The following is a 20,417-nucleotide window of genomic DNA, read 5'->3' as shown; positions in this document are numbered from 1 at the left end:
ATGTTTGCAAATGTACAGTCGTGGGCAACAGTTTTGAAAATAACACAAATATTCATTCTCACAAAGTCTGCTGCCTCAGTTTGTATGATGGTAATTTGCATATACTCCAGAATGTTATTAAGAGATCAGATGAATTGATATTAATTGCAAAGTCCCTCTTAGCCATGCAAGTTAAATGAATCCCCAAAAAACATTTCCACTGCATTTCAGCCCTGCCACAAAAGGACCAGCTGACATCATGTCAGTGATTCTCTCGTTAACACAGGTGTGAGTGTTGACGAGGACAAGGCTGGAGATCACTCTGTCATGCTGATTGAGTTCGAATAACAGACTGGAAGCTTCAAAAGGAGGGTGGTGCTTGGAATCATTGTTCTTCCTCTGTCAATCATGGTTACCTGCAAGGAAACACGTGCCATCATCATTGCTTTGCACAAAAAGGGCTTCACAGGCAAGGATATTGCTGCCAGTAAGATTGCACCTAAATCAACCATTTATCGGATCATCAATAACTTCAAAGAGAGCGGTTCAATTGTTGTGAAGAAGACTTCAGGGAGCCGAAGAAAGTCCAGCAAGCACCAGGACCATCTCCTAAAGTTGATACAGCTGCGGGATTGGGGCACCACCAGTACAGAGCTTGCTCAGGAATGGCAGCAGGCAGGTGTGAGTGCATCTGCACGCACAATGAGGTGAAGACTTTTGGAGGATGACCTGGTGTCAAGAAGGGCAGCAAAGAAGCCATTTCTCTCCAGGAAAAACATCAGGGACGGACTGATATTCTGCAAAAGGTACAGGGATTGGACTGCTGAGGACTGGGGTAAAGTCATTTTCTTTGATATATCCCCTTTCCGATTGTTTGGGGCATCCGGAAAAAAGCTTGTCCGGAGAAGACAAGGTGAGCGCTACCATCAGTCCTGTGTCATGTCAACAGTAAAGCATCCTGAGACCATTCATGTGTGGGGTTGCTTCTCAGCCAAGGGAGTGAGCTCACTCACAATTTTGCCTAAGAACACAGCCATGAATAAAGAATGGTACCAACACATCCTCCGAGAGCAACTTCTCCCAACCATCCAGGAACAGTTTGGTGACGAACAATGCCTTTCCATTATGATGGAGCACCTTGCCATAAGGCAAAGGTGATAACAAAACATTTATATTTTGGGTCCATGGCCAGGAAACTCCCCAGATCTTAATCCCATTGAGAACCTGTGGTCAATCCTCAAGAGGCGGGTGGACAAACAAAAACCCACAAATTCTGACAAACTCCAAATGGGTTGCCATCAGTCAGGATGTGGCCCAGAAGTTAATTGACAGCATGCCAGGGCTAATTGCAGAGGTCTTGAAAAACAAGGGTCAACACTGCAAATATTGACTCTGCATCAACTTCATGTAATTGTCAAGAAAAGCCTTTGACACTTATGAAATGCTTGTAATTATAATTCAGTATTCCATAGTAACATCTGACAAAAATATCTAAAGACAGTGAAGCAGCAAACTTTGTGGAAATTAATATTTGTGTCATTCTCAAAACTTTTGGCCACGACTGTATATATAAAAAACTGAAAAATTACATTTACATAAGTATTCAGACCCTTTACTCAGTACTTTGTTGAAACACCTTTGGCAGCGATTACAGCCTCGAGTCTTCTTGGATATGACACTACAAGCCTGGCAAGCCTGTATTTGAGGTCCTGAGCGCTCTGGAGACGGTTTTCATCAAGGATCTCTCTGATCATCTTTCCCTCAATCCTGACTAGTCTCCCAGTCCCTGCCTCTGAAAAACATCCCCACAGCATGATGCTGCCACCACCATGCATCACCGTAGAAATGGTGCCAGGTTTCCTCCAGACGTGATGCTTGGCATTCAGGCCGAAGAGTTCAATCTTGCTTTCATCAGACCAGAGAATCTTGTTTTTCATGGTCTGAGAGTCTTTAGGTATCTTTTGGCAAACACCAAGCGGGCTGTCATGTGGCTTTTACTGAGGAGTGCCTTCTGTCTGGCCACAGAGGAACATGGGAGAACACAGTGGCCACTTCAATGTTACAGATATTTTGTTGGTAACCCTCCCCAGATCTGTTCCTCGACACAATCCTGTCTCGGTGCTCTACAGACAGTTCCTTCAACCTCATGGCTTGGTTTTTTTCTCTGACATGTACTTTCAACTGTGGAACCTTATATAGACAAATCATGTCCAATCAATTGAATTTACCACAGAGCTCAATTCCAAGTCTCACAGCAAAGGGTCTGAATAGTTACTTTCTTATGTACATTTAGAAAAACACTGTTTTCGCTTTGTCAATATGGGGTATTGTGTGTAGATTGATGAGGGAATCATAGTGGACAGAGCATAGTGGTGGCTGCGTCATGTTATGGATATGCTTGTAATCGTTAAGGACTGGGGAGATTTTTCAGGATAAAAAATGGATGGATCTAAGCACACAATCCTAGAGGAAAACCTGGTTCAGTCTGCTTTCCACCAGACACTGGGAGATGAATTCACCTTTCAGCAGGACAATAACCTAAAACACAAGGCCAAATATACACTGGAGTTGCTTACCAAGAAGACAGTGAATGTTCCTGAGTGGCCGAGTTACAGTTTTGACTGAAATGTACTTGAAAATCTATGGCAAAACCTGGAAATGGTTGTCTAGCAATGATCAACAACCAATTTGAAGAGCTTGAAGAATGATGGGTAAATATTGCACAATCCAGGTGTGGAATGCTCTCAGAAACCCAGAAAGACTCACAGCTGTAATCGCTGTCAAAGGTGCTTCTATATGTAAATAACATATTTATACATTTAATTTTCAATAAATTTGCTAAGATTTCTAAAAGCATGTTTTCACTTTGTCATTATGGGGTATTGTGTGGAGATGGGTGAGAGAAAAAGACATTTAACCCATTTTTAATTGAGGTTGTAACAAAACAACATGTGGAGTAAGTCAAGGAGTATGAATACTGTCTGAAGGCTCTGTAACTTGATTAAAATAACTACATAAAGTACTGAAGGAGATTCCCCAGAGGCTTGTTGAGTGTGTTCTTGTTAAATCATTCAAACCCTCTCCACCCTAACCCAATCCTGACTGGTATGTTTTCTCCTTCTATCCTCTCCACCCTAACCCAATCCCAACTGGTATGTTTTCTCCTTCTATCCTCTCCACCCTAACCCAATCCTGACTGGTATGTTTTCTCCTTCTACTCTTTCCACCCTAACCCAATCCTGACTGGTATGTTTTCTCCTTCTATCCTCTCCACCCTAACCCAATCCCAACTGGTATGTTTTCTCCTATCCTCTCCACCCTAACCCAATCCTGACTGGTATGTTTTCTCCTTCTATCCTCTCCACCCTAACCCAATCCTGACTGGTATGTTTTCTCCTTCTATCCTCTCAACCCTAACCCAATCCTGACTGGTATGTTTTCTCCTTCTATCCTCTCCACCCTAACCCAATCCTGACTGGTATGTTTTCTCCTTCTATCCTCTCCACCCTAACCCAATCCTGACTGGTATGTTTTCTCCTTCTATCCTCTCCACCCTAACCCAATCCTGACTGGTATGTTTTCTCCTTCTATCCTCTCCACCCTAACCCAATCCTGACTGGTATGTTTTCTCCTTCTATCCTCTCCACCCTAACCCAATCCTGACTGGTATGTTTTCTCCTTCTATCCTCTCCACCCTAACCCAATCCTGACTGGTATGTTTTCTCCTTCTATCCTCTCCACCCTAACCCAATCCTGACTGGTATGTTTTCTCCTTCTATCCTCTCCACCCTAACCCAATCCTGACTGGTATGTTTTCTCCTTCTCTCTCCACCCTAACCCAATCCTGACTGGTATGTTTTCTCCTTCTATCCTCTCCACCCTAACCCAATCCTGACTGGTATGTTTTCTCCTTATATCCTCTCCACCCTAACCCAATCCTGACTGGTATGTTTTCTCCTTCTATCCTCTCCACCCTAACCCAATCCTGACTGGTATGTTTTCTCCTATCCTCTCCACCCTAACCCAATCCTGACTGGTATGTTTTCTCCTTCTATCCTCTCCACCCTAACCCAATCCTGACTGGTATGTTTTCTCCTTCTATCCTCTCCACCCTAACCCAATCCCAACTGGTATGTTTTCTCCTATCCTCTCCACCCTAACCCAATCCTGACTGGTATGTTTTCTCCTTCTATCCTCTCCACCCTAACCCAATCCTGACTGGTATGTTTTCTCCTTCTATCCTCTCCACCCTAACCCAATCCTGACTGGTATGTTTTCTCCTTCTCTCTCCACCCTAACCCAATCCTGACTGGTATGTTTTCTCCATCTATCCTCTCCACCCTAACCCAATCCTGACTGGTATGTTTTCTCCTTCTATCCTCTCAACCCTAACCCAATCCTGACTGGTATGTTTTCTCCTTCTATCCTCTCCACCCTAACCCAATCCTGACTGGTATGTTTTCTCCTTCTCTCTCCACCCTAACCCAATCCTGACTGGTATGTTTTCTCCTTCTATCCTCTCCACCCTAACCCAATCCTGACTGGTATGTTTTCTCCATCTATCCTCTCCACCCTAACCCAATCCTGACTGGTATGTTTTCTCCTTCTATCCTCTCCACCCTAACCCAATCCTGACTGGTATGTTTTCTCCTTCTATCCTCTCCACCCTAACCCAATCCTGACTGGTATGTTTTCTCCTTCTATCCTCTCTACCCTAACCCAATCCTGACTGGTATGTTTTCTCCTTCTATCCTCTCCACCCTAACCCAATCCTGACTGGTATGTTTTCTCCTTCTCTCTCCACCCTAACCCAATCCTGACTGGTATGTTTTCTCCTTCTATCCTCTCCACCCTAACCCAATCCTGACTGGTATGTTTTCTCCTTCTATCCTCTCCACCCTAACCCAATCCTGACTGGTATGTTTTCTCCTTCTATCTCCACCCTAACCCAATCCTGACTGGTATGTTTTCTCCTATCCTCTCCACCCTAACCCAATCCTGACTGGTATGTTTTCTCCTTCTATCTCCACCCTAACCCAATCCTGACTGGTATGTTTTCTCCTTCTCTCTCCACCCTAACACAATCCTGACTGGTATGTTTTTTCCTTCTCTCTCCACCCTAACACAATCCTGACTGGTATGTTTTCTCCTTCTCTCTCCACCCTAACCCAATCCTGACTGGTATGTTTTCTCCTTCTATCCTCTCCACCCTAACCCAATCCTGACTGGTATGTTTTCTCCTTCTATCCTCTCCACCCTAACCCAATCCTGACTGGTATGTTTTATCCTTCTATCCTCTCCACCCTAACCCAATCCTGACTGGTATGTTTTCTCCTTCTATCCTCTCCACCCTAACCCAATCCTGACTGGTATGTTTTATCCTTCTATCCTCTCCACCCTAACCCAATCCTGACTGGTATGTTTTCTCCTTCTATCCTCTCCACCCTAACCCAATCCTTACTGGTATGTTTTCTCCTTCTAGGGCAGAAAAAACTGAAGTGTTAAGCGACGATCTTCTGCAGGTAAATAAGTGTGTGTGTGTGTGTGTGTGTGTGTGTGTGTGTGTGTGTGCGTGCGTTCCTGCCTGTTTTTGTGTGTGTGTGAGTGCCTATGTGTGTGTCTGATTTCTGACCTTCTTGTTAGCATGGTGTCTGATACGTGTTGCTGTGCTGGTCTAGGTGGAGAAGCGGTTGGACCTGGTCAAACAGGTGACCCACAGCACTCACAAGAAGCTGACCGCCTGCCTGCAGGGCCAGCAAGGGGCTGAAGAGAGAGAGAAGAAATCAGTCAAGTCTCCCTCGGTAAGGACCTATCAGATTCTTCTTCATTTAATGTGTCAGTGAGTCCTGTCCTATTCAAATAAACCAGGAATAAATAAAAGTCCATAATATCCCCATTCACAGTGACAGAGGAACATGTTCTGCTACCTTGTGTGGTGATATGATATGGTATGGTGATATGATATGGTATGGTATGATGATATGGTATGGTATGATGATATGGAATGGTGATATGATATGGTATGATGATATGATATGGTATGGTATGATGATATGGTATGGTATGATGATATGGAATGGTGATATGATATGGTATGATGATATGATATGGTATGGTGATATGATATGGAATGGTGATATGATTTGGTATGGTGATATGATATGGAATGGTGATATGATATGGTGATATGATATGCTATGCTATGGTGATATGATATGGTATGGTGATATGATTTGGTATGGTGATATGAAATGGAATGGTGATATGATATGGTGATATGATATGGTGATATGATATGGTATGGTGATATGATTTGGTATGGTGATATGATATGGAATGGTGATATGATATGGTGATATGATATGGTATGGTGATATGATTTGGTATGGTGATATGATATGGTATGGTGATATGATATGGAATGGTGATATGATATGGTGATATGATATGCTATGGTGATATGATATGGTATGGTGAAATGATATGATATGGTGATATGGTATGGTGATATGATATGATATGATGATATGTTATGGTGATATGTTATGGTGATATGTTATGGTGATATGATATTGTATGGTGATATGATATGGTATGCTGATATGGTATGCTGATATGATATGATGATATGATATGGTGATATGATATGGTATGGTGATATGATATGGTGATATGATATGGTGTGGTGATATGATATGGTGTGGTGATATGATATGGTATGGTGATATGATATGGTGATATGATATGGTGTGGTGATATGATATGGTGATATGATATGGTGTGGTGATATGGTGTGGTGATATGATATGGTATGGTGATATGATATGGTGATATGATATGGTATGGTGATATGATATGGTATGGTGATATGATATGGTGATATGATATGGTGATATGATATGGTGATATGGTATGGTGATATGATATGGTGATATGATATGGTATGGTGATATGATATGGTGATATGATATGGTGATATGATATGGTGTGGTGATATGATATGGTATGGTGATATGATATGGTGATATGATATGGTGTGGTGATATGATATGGTGTGGTGATATGATATGGTGATATGATATGGTGTGGTGATATGATATGAAATACCATATGTTAATACTTGCTGTCTTGTATCAGAAAAAGCTTCCACTAACCATCCTGGCACAATGTATGGTAGAAGGAGCTGCTGTGTTGGGGGACGACTCTCTACTAGGGTGAGTCCCTGTATACGCACTCGCTCACTCACTCGCTCACTCACTCACTCACTCACTCACTCACTCACTCACTCACTCACACTCTCACTCACACTCTCACTCACGCACGCACGCACGCACGCACTCACTCACTCACTCACTCACTCACCTTTTTTATGTTGATTCTACCATAATTCCACTCTGTCCTCTTTGACCTTGTTCTCTATCTGATGCATTCTGATTAGCTGAAGCCGGGTCCTAGCCGACGTGATTGGCTATGGCTGCGTCCTATCTGACGTTGTGATTGCTTGTGGCCGGATCCTAGCTGATGTTGTGATTGACTGGGACCTAGCTGACAATGTGATTGGCTGTGTGCAGGGACCCATATGATGTTTTGATTGGCTCTGTTCCCCTAACAGGAAGATGCTGAACCTGTGTGGGGAGACAGAGGAGAAGCTGGCCCAGGAACTGATTCAGTTTGAGTTCCAGATAGAGAAAGATGTGGTGGAGCCTCTCTATGAGCTGGCTGAGGTGAGTCCTACTGTCACTATGATGAGGTGAGTCCTACTGTCACTATGATGAGGTGAGTCCTACTGTCACTATGATGAGGTGGGTCCGACTGGCTCTATGATGAGGTTAGTTCTACTGTCACTATGATGAGGTGAGTCCTACTGGCTCTATGATGAGGTGAGTCCTACTGGCTCTATGATGAGGTGAGTCCTACTGTCACTATGATGAGGTGAGTCCTACTGTGACTATGATGAGGTGAGTCCTACTGTCACTATGATGAGGTGAGGCCTACTGTCACTATGATGAGGTGAGTCCTACTGTCACTATGATGAGGTGAGTCCTACTGTCCCTATGATGAGGTGAGTCCTACTGTCCCTAATGATGAGGTGAGTCCTACTGTCCCTAATGATGAGGTGAGTCCTACTGTCCCTATGATGAGGTGAGTCCTACTGGCTCTATGCTGAGGTGAGTCCTACTGTCACTATGATGAGGTGAGTCCTACTGTCCCTATGACGAGGTGAGTCCTACTGTCACTATGACGAGGTGAGTCCTACTGTCACTATGACGAGGTGAGTCCTACTGTCCCTATGATGAGGTGAGTCCTACTGTCACTATGATGAGGTGAGTCCTACTGTCACTATGATGAGGTGAGTCCTACTGGCTCTATGATGAGGTGAGTCCTACTGTCACTATGATGAGTTGAGTCCTACTGTCACTATGATGAGGTGAGTCCTACTGTCTCTATGATGAGGTGAGTCCTACTGTCCCTATGATGAGGTGAGTCCTACTGTCCCTATGATGAGGTGAGTCCTACTGTCTCTATGATGAGGTGAGTCCTACTGTCACTATGATGAGGTGAGTCCTACTGTCACTATGATGAGGTGAGTCCTACTGGCTCTATGATGAGGTGAGTCCTACTGTCCCTATGATGAGGTGAGTCCTACTGTCACCATGATGAGGTGAGTCCTACTGTCTCTATGATGAGGTGAGTCCTACTGTCTCTATGATGAGGTGAGTCCTACTGTCTCTATGATGAGGTGAGTCCTACTGTCCCTATGATGAGGTGAGTCCTACTGTCACTATGATGAGGTGAGTCCTACTGTCACTATGATGAGGTGAGTCCTACTGTCACTATGATGAGGTGAGTCCTACTGGCTCTATGATGAGGTGAGTCCTACTGTCTCTATGATGAGGTGAGTCCTACTGTCACCATGATGAGGTGAGTCCTACTGTCTCTATGATGAGGTGAGTCCTACTGTCCCTATGATGAGGTGAGTCCTACTGTCACCATGATGAGGTGAGTCCTACTGTCTCTATGATGAGGTGAGTCCTACTGTCACTATGATGAGGTGAGTCCTACTGGCTCTATGATGAGGTGAGTCCTACTGTCACCATGATGAGGTGAGTCCTACTGTCACCATGATGAGGTGAGTCCTACTGTCTCTATGATGAGGTGAGTCCTACTGGCTCTATGATGAGGTGAGTCCTACTGGCTCTATGATGAGGTGAGTCCTACTGTCCCTATGATGAGGTGAGTCCTACTGTCACCATGATGAGATGAGTCCTACTGTCTCTATGATGAGATGAGTCCTACTGTCTCTATGATGAGGTGAGTCCTACTGTCCCTATGATGAGGTGAGTCCTACTGTCACCATGATGAGGTGAGTCCTACTGTCTCTATGATGAGGTGAGTCCTACTGTCTCTATGATGAGGTGAGTCCTACTGTCTCTATGATGAGGTGAGTCCTACTGTCTCTATGATGAGGTGAGTCCTACTGTCTCTATGATGAGGTGAGTCCTACTGTCTCTATGATGAGGTGAGTCCTACTGTCTCTATGATGAGGTGAGTCCTACTGTCCCTAGCCATACATTATTTGAAGTTATAATTGTTATAATTGTCTGTCCAGAGGCTGCCCACAACATTCACCGTTACTATCTCTGACTGAACATGATCGTTAAGACACAATGTCAGCATGTTCATTATTGTCTATTAACGTCAGTATGGTGGAATATTCCTCCCCATGTCCACTCCCAGATAACCAGTAGATAACTGAATGTAGTGGAGATATTAACGTCAGTATGGTGGAATATTCCTCCCCATGTCCACTCCCAGATAACTAGTAGATAACTGAATGTAGTGGAGATACATTATGTTCATTATTGTCTATTAACGTCAGTATGGTGGAATATTCCTCCCCACGTCCACTCCCAGATAACTAGTAGATAACTGAATGTAGTGTAGATATTAACGTCAGGATGGTGGAATATTCCTCCCCACATCCACAACTAGTAGATAACTGAATGTAGTGGAGATACCTGATAGAGGAGGGTTGATGTGTTCCCTGTCTCTTCCCAGGTGGACATTCCCAGATAACTAGTAGATAACTGAATGTAGTGGAGATACATGATAGAGGAGGGTTGATGTGTTCCCTGTCTCTTCCCAGGTGGACATTCCTAACATCCAGAAACAGAGGAAACATTTAGCCAAGCTGGTCCTGGACATGGACTCTGCTCGCACACGGTGAGGGATGGACTGTTAACGTACAGGCTGGGACCTGATGCTCTCTTCACTGGTCTTCACCTCTTAAAGACATGCTCACGTTTAGAATAATGCTTAGACCAGCATGTTCCATCCCTCCTCCTAAACTCTTCTTCTGTCTCCTCCTTAATCTGTAGGTTTCACCAGTCGTCCAAGTCCTCCAGTCACCCTAGCAACCTGCAGGCGGGCGGGGCCAAGGGGGAGGCCCTCAGAGAGGAGATGGAAGAGGCAGCCAATAGGATGGAGATCTGCAGGGTGAGTCACAGGGTTCTAGAGGTTCAGGCTCCTCCTCCTTCACCAACTGTAATCCCCTCCCCCACACCACGAAGCTACATTAACCACTACAAGGTTACAGACTGTATTAAGGTTACAGACTGTATTAACCACTACAAGGTTACAGACTGTATTAACCACTACAAGGATACAGGCTGTATTAAGGTTACAGACTGTATTAAGGTTACAGACTGTATTAACCACTACACGGTTACAGACTGTATTAACCACTACAAGGTTACAGACTGTATTAAGGTTACAGACTGTATTAACCACTACAAGGTTACAGACTGTATTAAGGTTACAGACTGTATTAACCACTACAAGGTTACAGACTGTATTAACAACTACAAGGTTACAGGCTGTATTAAGGTTGCAGACTGTATTAACCACTACACGGTTACAGACTGTATTAAGGTTACAGACTGTATTAACCACTACAAGGTTACAGACTGTATTAAGGTTACAGACTGTATTAACCACTACAAGGTTACAGACTGTATTAACCACTACAAGGTTACAGGCTGTATTAAGGTTACAGACTGTATTAAGGTTACAGACTGTATTAATGTTACAGACTGTATTAAGGTTACAGACTGTATTAACCACTACAAGGTTACAGACTGTATTAACCACTACAAGGTTACAGACTGTATTAAGGTTACAGACTGTATTAACCACTACAAGGTTACAGGCTGTATTAACCACTACAAGGTTACAGGCTGTATTAAGGTTACAGACTGTATTAACCACTACAAGGTTACAGACTGTATTAACCACTACAAGGTTACAGGCTGTATTAAGGTTACAGACTGTATTACGTTTACAGACTGTATCAATGTTACAGACTGTATTAAGGTTACAGACTGTATTAAGGTTACAGACTGTATTAAGGTTACAGACTGTATTAACCACTACAAGGTTACAGACTGTATTAAGGTTACAGACTGTATTAAGGTTACAGACTGTATTAACCACTACAAGGTTACAGACTGTATTAAGGTTACAGACTGTATTAAGGTTACAGACTGTATTAACCACTACAAGGTTACAGACTGTATTAAGGTTACAGACTGTATTAACCACTACAAGGTTACAGACTGTATTAAGGTTACAGACTGTATTAAGGTTACAGACTGTATTAACCACTACAAGGTTACAGACTGTATTAAGGTTACAGACTGTATTAAGGTTACAGACTGTATTAAGGTTACAGACTGTATTAAGGTTACAGACTGTATTAACCACTACAAGGTTACAGACTGTATTAAGGTTACAGACTGTATTAAGGTTACAGACTGTATTAACCACTACAAGGTTACAGACTGTATTAAGGTTACAGACTGTATTAACCACTACAAGGTTACAGACTGTATTAAGGTTACAGACTGTATTAAGGTTACAGACTGTATTAAGGTTACAGACTGTATTAACCACTACAAGGTTACTGACTGTATTAAGGTTACAGACTGTATTAAGGTTACAGACTGTATTAACCACTACAAGGTTACAGACTGTATTAAGGTTACAGACTGTATTAACCACTACAAGGTTACAGACTGTATTAAGGTTACAGACTGTATTAAGGTTACAGACTGTATTAAGGTTACAGACTGTATTAAGGTTACAGACTGTATTAACCACTACAAGGTTACAGACTGTATTAAGGTTACAGAATGTATTAAGGTTACAGACTGTATTAACCACTACAAGGTTACAGACTGTATTAACCACTACAAGGTTACAGACTGTATTAAGGTTACAGACTGTATTAAGGTTACAGACTGTATTAAGGTTACAGACTGTATTAACCACTACAAGGTTACAGACTGTATTAAGGTTACAGACTGTATTAAGGTTACAGACTGTATTAACCACTACAAGGTTACAGACTGTATTAACCACTACAAGGTTACAGACTGTATTAAGGTTACAGACTGTATTAACCACCACAAGGTTAAAGACTGTATTAAGGTTACAGGCTGTATTAAGGTTACAGGCTGTATTAAGGTTACAGGCTGCAATAAGGTTAAAGGTCATTTCTTATTCTCTTTTCCAGGATCAACTATCAGCGGATATGTATAATTTTGTGGCCAAAGAAATAGACTATGCAAACTACTTTCAGACGGTTAGTACGTTTTCTGTATCATTGTATTTGCCCTTCAGATGACATTGACTCCCTTTACAGTCATATAGCTGAGCGGCTGTTTAAACCTCACCTTTTTACCCCTCTGTCCCTCTGTGTCTCTCTGTCCTTCTGTCACCCTCTGTCCTTCTGTGTCTCTCTGTCTCCCTCTGTTTCCTTACATGTCTCTCTGTCTCCCTCTGTTTCCTTACATGTCTCTCTGTCTTTCTCTGTTTCCTTACATGTCTCTCTGTCTCCCTCTGTTTCCTTCTGTGTCTCTCTGTCTCCCTCTGTTTCCTTCTGTGTCTCTCTGTCTCCCTCTGTTTCCTTACGTGTCTCTCTGTCTCCCTCTGTTTCCTTACATGTCTCTCTGTCTCCCTCTGTTTCCTTACGTGTCTCTCTGTCTCCCTCTTTGTCCCTGTGTCTCTGTCCCTGTGTCTCTGTCCCCCTCTCCTTCCATTTGTCTCTGTCCCCCTCTCTGTCCCTGTGTCTCTGTCCCCCTCTCTGTCCCTGTGTCTCTGTGCCCCTCTCTGTCCCCCTCTCCTTCCATGTGTCTCTGTCCCCCTCTCTGTCTCTGTCCCCCTCTCTGTCTCTGTGTCTCTGTCCCCCTCTCTGTCCCTGTGTCTCTGTCCCCCTTTCCTTCCCTGTGTCTCTGTCCCCCTCTCTGTCCCTGTGTCTCTGTCCCCCTCTCTGTCCCTGTGTCTCTGTCCCCCTCTCTGTCTCTGTGTCTCTGTCCCCCTCTCTGTCTCTGTGTCTCTGTCCCCCTCTCTGTCCCTGTGTCTCTGTCCCTGTGTCTCTGTCCCCCTCTCTGTCCCTGTGTCTCTGTCCCCCTCTCTGTCCCTGTGTCTCTGTCCCCCTCTCTGTCTCTGTGTGTCTCCCTGTAGCTCATAGAGATCCAGGCAGAATATCACAGGAAGTCTCTAGAGATCCTCCAGAGTGTCCTGCCCACCATTAAGGCTCACCAGGGTGAGTAATGTGTGTGTGTGTGTGCGTGTGTGTGTGTGTGTGTGTGTGTGTGAGAGAGAGAGAGAGCTCGTCCATGCCTGCACAGGTACACATGCCTGTCTGCTCCTCGTGTGTCTAACTGTTGTATAATGTGTTGTTCTGCCACAGAGGCGTGGGTGGAGAAGCCTTCGTATGGCAAGGCCCTGGAGGAACACCTGACCATCAGCAGCAGAGAGATCGCCTTCCCCATCGAGGCCTGTGTCACAATGCTGCTGGAGTGTGGCATGCAGGAGGAGGTATAGAAAAAGTTGAAGCCTGCTTTACACTAGCTTTCCCAGACCCAGATGAAGCCTACTTAACAATACATTTCCCAGACCCAGATGAAGCCTACTTAACACTACTAAGTTTCCCAGACCCAGATGAAGCCTACTTAACGCTAATAAGTTTCCCAGACCCAGCTGATGCCTACTTAAAACTACTAAATTTCCCAGACCCAGATGAAGCCTACTTAACACTACTAAGTTTCCCAGACCCAGATGAAGCCTACTTAACACTACTAAGTTTCCCAGACCCAGATGAAGCCTACTTAACACTACTAAGTTTCCCAGACCCAGATGAAGCCTACTTAACACTACTAAGTTTCCCAGACCCAGATGAAGCCTACTTAATACTAAGTTTCCCAGACCCAGATGAAGCCTACTTAACACTAAGTTTCCCAGACCCAGATGAAGCCTACTTAACGCTAATAAGTTTCCCAGACCCAGCTGATGCCTACTTAACACTACTATGTTTCCCAGACCCAGATGAAGCCTACTTAACAATACGTTTCCCAGACCCAGATGAAGCCTACTTAACACTACTAAGTTTCCCAGACCCAGATGAAGGCTACTTAACACTAAGTTTCCCAGACCCAGATGAAGCCTACTTAACAATACGTTTCCCAGACCCAGATGAAGCCTACTTAACACTAAGTTTCCCAGACCCAGATGAAGCCTAATTAACACTACTAAGTTTCCCAGACCCAGATGAAGCCTACTTAACACTACTAAGTTTCCCAGACCCAGATGAAGCCTACTTAACACTAAGTTCCCCACACCCAGATGAAGCCTACTTAACACTAAGTTTCCCAGACCCAGATGAAGCCTACTTAACACTACTAAGTTTCCCAGACCCAGATGAAGCCTAATTAACACTACTAAATTTCCCAGACCCAGATGAAGCCTACTTAACAATAAGTTCCCCATACCCAGATGAAGCCTACTTAATACGAAGTTTCCCATACCCAGATGAAGCCTACTTAATACTAAGTTTCCCAGACCCAGATGAAGCCTACTTAACACTACTAAGTTTCCCAGACCCAGATGAAGCCTAATTAACACTACTAAGTTTCCCAGACCCAGCTGATGCCTACTTAACACTACTAAGTTTCCCAGACCCAGATGAAGCCTAATTAACACTACTAAGTTTCCCAGACCCAGATGATGCCTAATTAACACTACTAAACATTCTGATTACAGAGTAGCGTTAATATAGGATTTAGCCGTTAGAGTGTGTTTATTGTAGACAAAGTTACAGTATGTACTCGATTTATATTTCACTATTTATCTCTATGATGACCCTGATCTGGTTCCCTGACTTCCTGACTCCCTGTCTTCCTGACTCCCTGTCTTCCTGACTCCCTGTCTTCCTGATTCCCTGTCTTCCTGACTCCCTGTCTTCCTGACTCCCTGTCTTCTTGACTCCCTGTCTTCCTGACTCCCTGTCTTCTTGAGTCCCTGTCTTCCTGACTCCCTGTCTTCCTGACTCCCTGTTTTCCTGACTCCCTGTCTTCCTGACTCCCTGTCTTCCTGTGTGTGTAGGGTCTGTTCAGAGTTGCTCCCTGTCTTCCTGACTCCCTGTCTTCCTGACTCCCTGTGTGTGTAGGGTCTGTTCAGAGTGGCTCCCTGTCTTCCTGACTCCCTGTCTTCCTGACTCCCTGTCTTCCTGACTCCCTGTGTGTGTAGGGTCTGTTCAGAGCGGCTCCCTGACTCCCTGTCTTCCTGACTTCCTGTCTTCCTGACTCCCTGTCTTCCTGTGTGTGTAGGGTCTGTTCAGAGTTGCTCCCTGACTCCCTGTCTTCCTGACTCCCTGTGTGTGTAGGGTCTGTTCAGAGTTGCTCCCTCGACCTCCAAGCTGAAGAAGCTGAAGGCCTCCCTGGACTGTGGTGTTATGGACGTACAGGAGTTTTCAGCTGACCCCCACGCCATCGCAGGTTACCTTACACACCCACACACACATACACCCACACACACAGACACACACACCCACACACAGACACACAGACACACACCCACACATACAGACATACACACCCACACACACAGACACCCACACATACAGACACACACACCCACACGTACAGACACACACACCCACACATACAGACACACACACCCACACACAGTATATGAAAACACTTAAATTCACTCCCATGCATTTAACCCCGGTATTTGTAAATAGTATTTGAAATAAGTATTTAAAAATACCCTCAAATATAATTTGATAGACTATTTCGTTTTTACAAATAACTATTAAAATACTCAAAATTACTACAGTGTACAGATAAATAAACGCATCATGTAAAGTGTTGGTCCCGTGTTTCATGAGCTGAAATAAAAAATCCCAGAAATGTTCTACACGCACAAAAAGCTTATTTCTCTCAAATGTTGTGCTCAAATTTGTTCACATCCCTGTTAGTGAGTATTTCTCCTTTGCCAAGAGAACACATCCATCCACCTGACAGGTGTGGCATATCAAGAAGCTGATTAAACAGCATGATCATTACACAGGTGCACCTTGTGCTGGGAACAATAAAAGGCCACTATAAAATGTGCAGTTTTGTTACACAACACAATGCCACAGATGTCTCAAATTTCGAGTGAGTGTGCAATTGGCATGCTAACTGCAGGAATGTCCACCAGAGAATTGAATGTTAGTTTCTCTATCATAAGCCGCCCTCCAACAGCGTTTGAGAAAATATGTTCAACCGGCTTTACAACCGCAGACCATTTGTACGGCGTTGTGTGGGCGAGCAGTTTGCTGATGTCAATGTTGTGAACAGTGGTCCCCATGGTGGCGGTGGTGTTATGGTATGGGCAGACATTAGCTACGGACAACGAACACGATTGCATTTTACCCATAGCAATTTGAATGTACAGGGATACCGGGGCAAGATCTTGAGGCCCATTGTCTTGCCATTCATCCAACCACCATCATGTTTCAGCATGATAATGCACAGCCCCATGTTGCAAGGATCTGTACACAATTCTGAAAATGTCCCAGTTATTCCATGGCCTGCATACTCACCAGACATGTCACCCATTGAGCATGTTTGGGATGCTCTGGATCAACGTGTACGACAGCGCGTTCCAGTTCCCGACACTATCCAGCAACTTTGCACAGCCATTGAAGAGGAGTGGGACAACATTCCACAGGCCACAACCAACAGCCTGATCAACTCTATGGGAAGGTGATGTCGCGCTGCATGAGGCAAATGGTCCCACCAGATACTGACTGGTTTTCTGATCCACTCCCCCAATTATTTTTTAAAGGTAACTGTGACCAACAGATGCATGTCTGTATTCCCAGTCATGTGACATCCGTAGATTAGGGCCCAATGAATGTATTTACATTGACCGGTTTCCTCATATTAACTGTAACTCAGTAAAATATTTGAAATGATTGCAGGTTAGGTTTATATTTTTGTTCAGTATAGATACTTAAATACACAGGTATTTGAACCCAGGTCTGACACGCACACGCACACACCATCGCAGATGAATTCACACCCCTGCACGCCTCTTACCTCTCTCTCTCTCTCTCTCTGGCTCTGGCTCTGGTCTCCATAACAACGAGCCTTTAGCTAGCTCCGTTGTCTATATATAACCATTAGATATAACTCTGCTTTCAGGAGATTCTCGCCTCCAGAAATACATACATCAATGTTCGGTCAACACAATCAAGGCTTCTTGTGTTTGTGGAAGACTGTAATCTTTCACACCTTGTTGCCTATTTCCTTTACACCTTGTTGCCTATTTCCTTTACACCTTGTTGCCTATTTCCTTGTTGCCTATTTCCTAACATTCTCCTCCAGTAGTGAGCTGGTTTGTGTCCCAAACGACATCATATTCCCTATTTAGTGCACTACAGTTGACCAGGACCCATATGTTTCTGGTCAAAAGTAGTGCACTATATGGGGAATAGGGGCCCTGGTCAAAAGTAGTGCACTATATAGGGAATAGGGGCCCTGGTCTAAAGTAGTGCTCTATATAGGGAATAGGGGACGGTCATCATGAAGTGCTTTGAGAGGCTGGTCATGGCCCACATCAAGGCCAGCATGCCAGGCACACTGGTCATGGCCCACATCAAGGCCAGCATGCCAGGCACACTGGTCATGGCCCACATCAAGGCCAGCATGCCAGGCACACTGGTCATGGCCCACATCAAGGCCAGCATGCCAGGCACACTGGACCCAGTCCAGTTAGAATACCGCTCCAACAGAACCGAGGAAGATGCCATTTCCATCACTATTCACGTGGCCGTAACACATCTGGACAAGAGGAACACCTGTGTGAGAATGCTGTTCCTTGACTACAGTTCAGCATTCCACACTATTGTTCCCTCCAAGCTCGACACCAAGCTCAGAGCGTCCTCAGTCCTCTGCTGTACTTCCTGTTCACCCACGGCCACGTGGCTTTGCAAGACACCAACTCCATCATCTAGTTTGCTGACGGCACAGCGGTTGTAGGCCTGATAATCAACAGCGATGAGTCAGCCAATAGGGAGGAGCTAAGTGAACTGACATTATGGTGCCAGGACAACACCCTCCACATCAGCAAAACAAACGAGTTGATTGTTGAACTTCAGGAAGTAGAGGAGGGAACCAGCTCCGATCCACATCGACAGGACTGCAGTGGAGAGGATCAGCAGTTTGAGTTCACAGTTCACAGTTCCTCTGTGTCCCCATCAGAGGACTGGACATGGACCAACACCACCAGGACCAACACCACCAGGACCAACACCACCAGGACCAACACCACCAGGACCAACACCACCAGGACCAACAACACCAGGACCAACACCACCAGGACCAACACCACCAGGACCAACACCACCCCCCCCTGTTGTCCAGAGGCTGCGACTGCATCTTAACTTCCATAGGCGGCTGAAGAAATTTGGCGTGTCACCCCGGGTCCTCTCCAAATACTACTGCTGCACCGTGGAGAGTGTTCTGACCGGCTGCATCACGGCCTGGTACGGGAACGGCTCCGTCCACAACCACAAGGCCCAGTACATCACTGGGACCGTGCTCCCACCAATCCAGGACATCTATTAGAAAGTGCTCTGATTCTCGGTACATTAGCACACACACTCACACACACACTCTCTCACACACACACACACAGACATTTACAGACATATATACACACACACACACACACACACACACACACACACACACACACACACACACACACAGACATTTACAGACATACACACACACACAAACACAGACACACACACACACACACACACACACACACACATACTGGTCTATAATATTGGACTATACATTGTTCCTTCCTGTATTATAACTGATGCTAAAATGTCTCTTCTATTCTACTGAGACATTTACTTTATGTTGGTAGTCTTATCATGTATTATTTCTTATTGCTGTTGCATTGTCCAGTAAGGAGCCTGCAAGTCAGCATTTCATTGGACGGTGTACACCATGGGCATCCCGTACATACCACTAATACAACTTGAAAGGTGAAACTGGATTTGGCCCTGGAGTTTAGTTCAGCTGTGGGGCGAGAGGATCACATCCCTTAACATCTCCCAAGTCGTCTGCTTGTGTTTTGCCCAAGACGCTCTCTGTCCTTAAGGCTTCCTTGTAATGTTGCTGTCCACTTCCTTGAGTAATCTGAGGGTGGCAGCGTTGTGTGTATTCTCATTAGTATTCTGAACAGAGAAAACCACACCTCCATTAGGCCTAATGAGATGATGTCTCTCTCTCATCCCTCTTCCTCCCTTTCTCACTTCATCTCTCCTTCTCCATCCCGCTGTCCCCCCCTCTCTCTCTCTTATCATATCTCTCTCCCTTCCTCCCTCCCTCCCCCTCTCTCTCCATCCCATTCTCTCTCTCTCTGCCTCTCTCTCTCCCTCCCTCCCTCTGTCTCTCCATCCTTCTCTTCCTCAGGGGCTCTGAAATCATACCTCCGTGAGCTTCCAGAGCCACTGATGACCAGTGAACTTTACGAGGACTGGATTCAGGCATCAAAGTGAGTAGAAATTCCCTTCATAACCTCAGCATCTCTACTACAGATAACAGATCCCCTCATAACCTCAGCATCTCTACTACAGATCCCTACATAACCTCAGCATCTCTACTACAGATCCCCTCATAACCTCAGCATCTCTACTACAGATCCCCTCATAACCTCAGCATCTCTACTACAGATCCCCTCATAACCTCAGCATCTCTACTACAGATCCCCTCATAACCTCAGCATCTCTACTACAGATAACAGATCCCCTCATAACCTCAGCATCTCTACTACAGATAACAGATCCCCTCATAACCTCAGCATCTCTACTACAGATCCCCTCATAACCTCAGCATCTCTACTACAGATAACAGATCCCCTCATAACCTCAGCATCTCTACTACAGATCCCTACATAACCTCAGCATCTCTACTACAGATCCCCTCATAACCTCAGCATCTCTACTACAGATCCCCTCATAACCTCAGCATCTCTACTACAGATCCCCTCATAACCTCATCATCTCTACTACAGATCCCCTCATAACC

At 44.7% G+C, this 20,417-nt stretch overlaps 1 protein-coding gene across 1 annotated transcript in view; it reads left to right on the top strand.

Annotated features, from left to right (window-relative positions):
- Positions 1–5,459: 5,459 nt before the first annotated feature.
- Positions 5,460–20,417, top strand: part of LOC139424099 (rho GTPase-activating protein 44-like) — a 37,212-nt gene continuing 22,254 nt past the window's right edge. The window contains exons 1-11 of the mRNA XM_071175795.1: positions 5,460–5,501; positions 5,658–5,780; positions 7,117–7,193; positions 7,592–7,703; positions 10,127–10,203; positions 10,359–10,476; positions 12,554–12,622; positions 13,504–13,585; positions 13,733–13,860; positions 15,704–15,815; positions 19,803–19,884. Of these exons, the coding sequence (XP_071031896.1) occupies positions 7,150–7,193; positions 7,592–7,703; positions 10,127–10,203; positions 10,359–10,476; positions 12,554–12,622; positions 13,504–13,585; positions 13,733–13,860; positions 15,704–15,815; positions 19,803–19,884 (824 nt within the window). The 5' untranslated portion in view covers positions 5,460–5,501; positions 5,658–5,780; positions 7,117–7,149. The remainder of the gene's footprint in view (positions 5,502–5,657; positions 5,781–7,116; positions 7,194–7,591; positions 7,704–10,126; positions 10,204–10,358; positions 10,477–12,553; positions 12,623–13,503; positions 13,586–13,732; positions 13,861–15,703; positions 15,816–19,802; positions 19,885–20,417) is intronic.

Source organism: Oncorhynchus clarkii, chromosome 13 (assembly GCF_045791955.1).
Source record: "Oncorhynchus clarkii lewisi isolate Uvic-CL-2024 chromosome 13, UVic_Ocla_1.0, whole genome shotgun sequence".
In the NCBI taxonomy this organism is placed as follows: Eukaryota; Metazoa; Chordata; class Actinopteri; order Salmoniformes; family Salmonidae; genus Oncorhynchus; species Oncorhynchus clarkii.
Note: the sequence above shows the minus strand (reverse complement) of the source record. Positions and strands in the feature narration are given on the sequence as shown.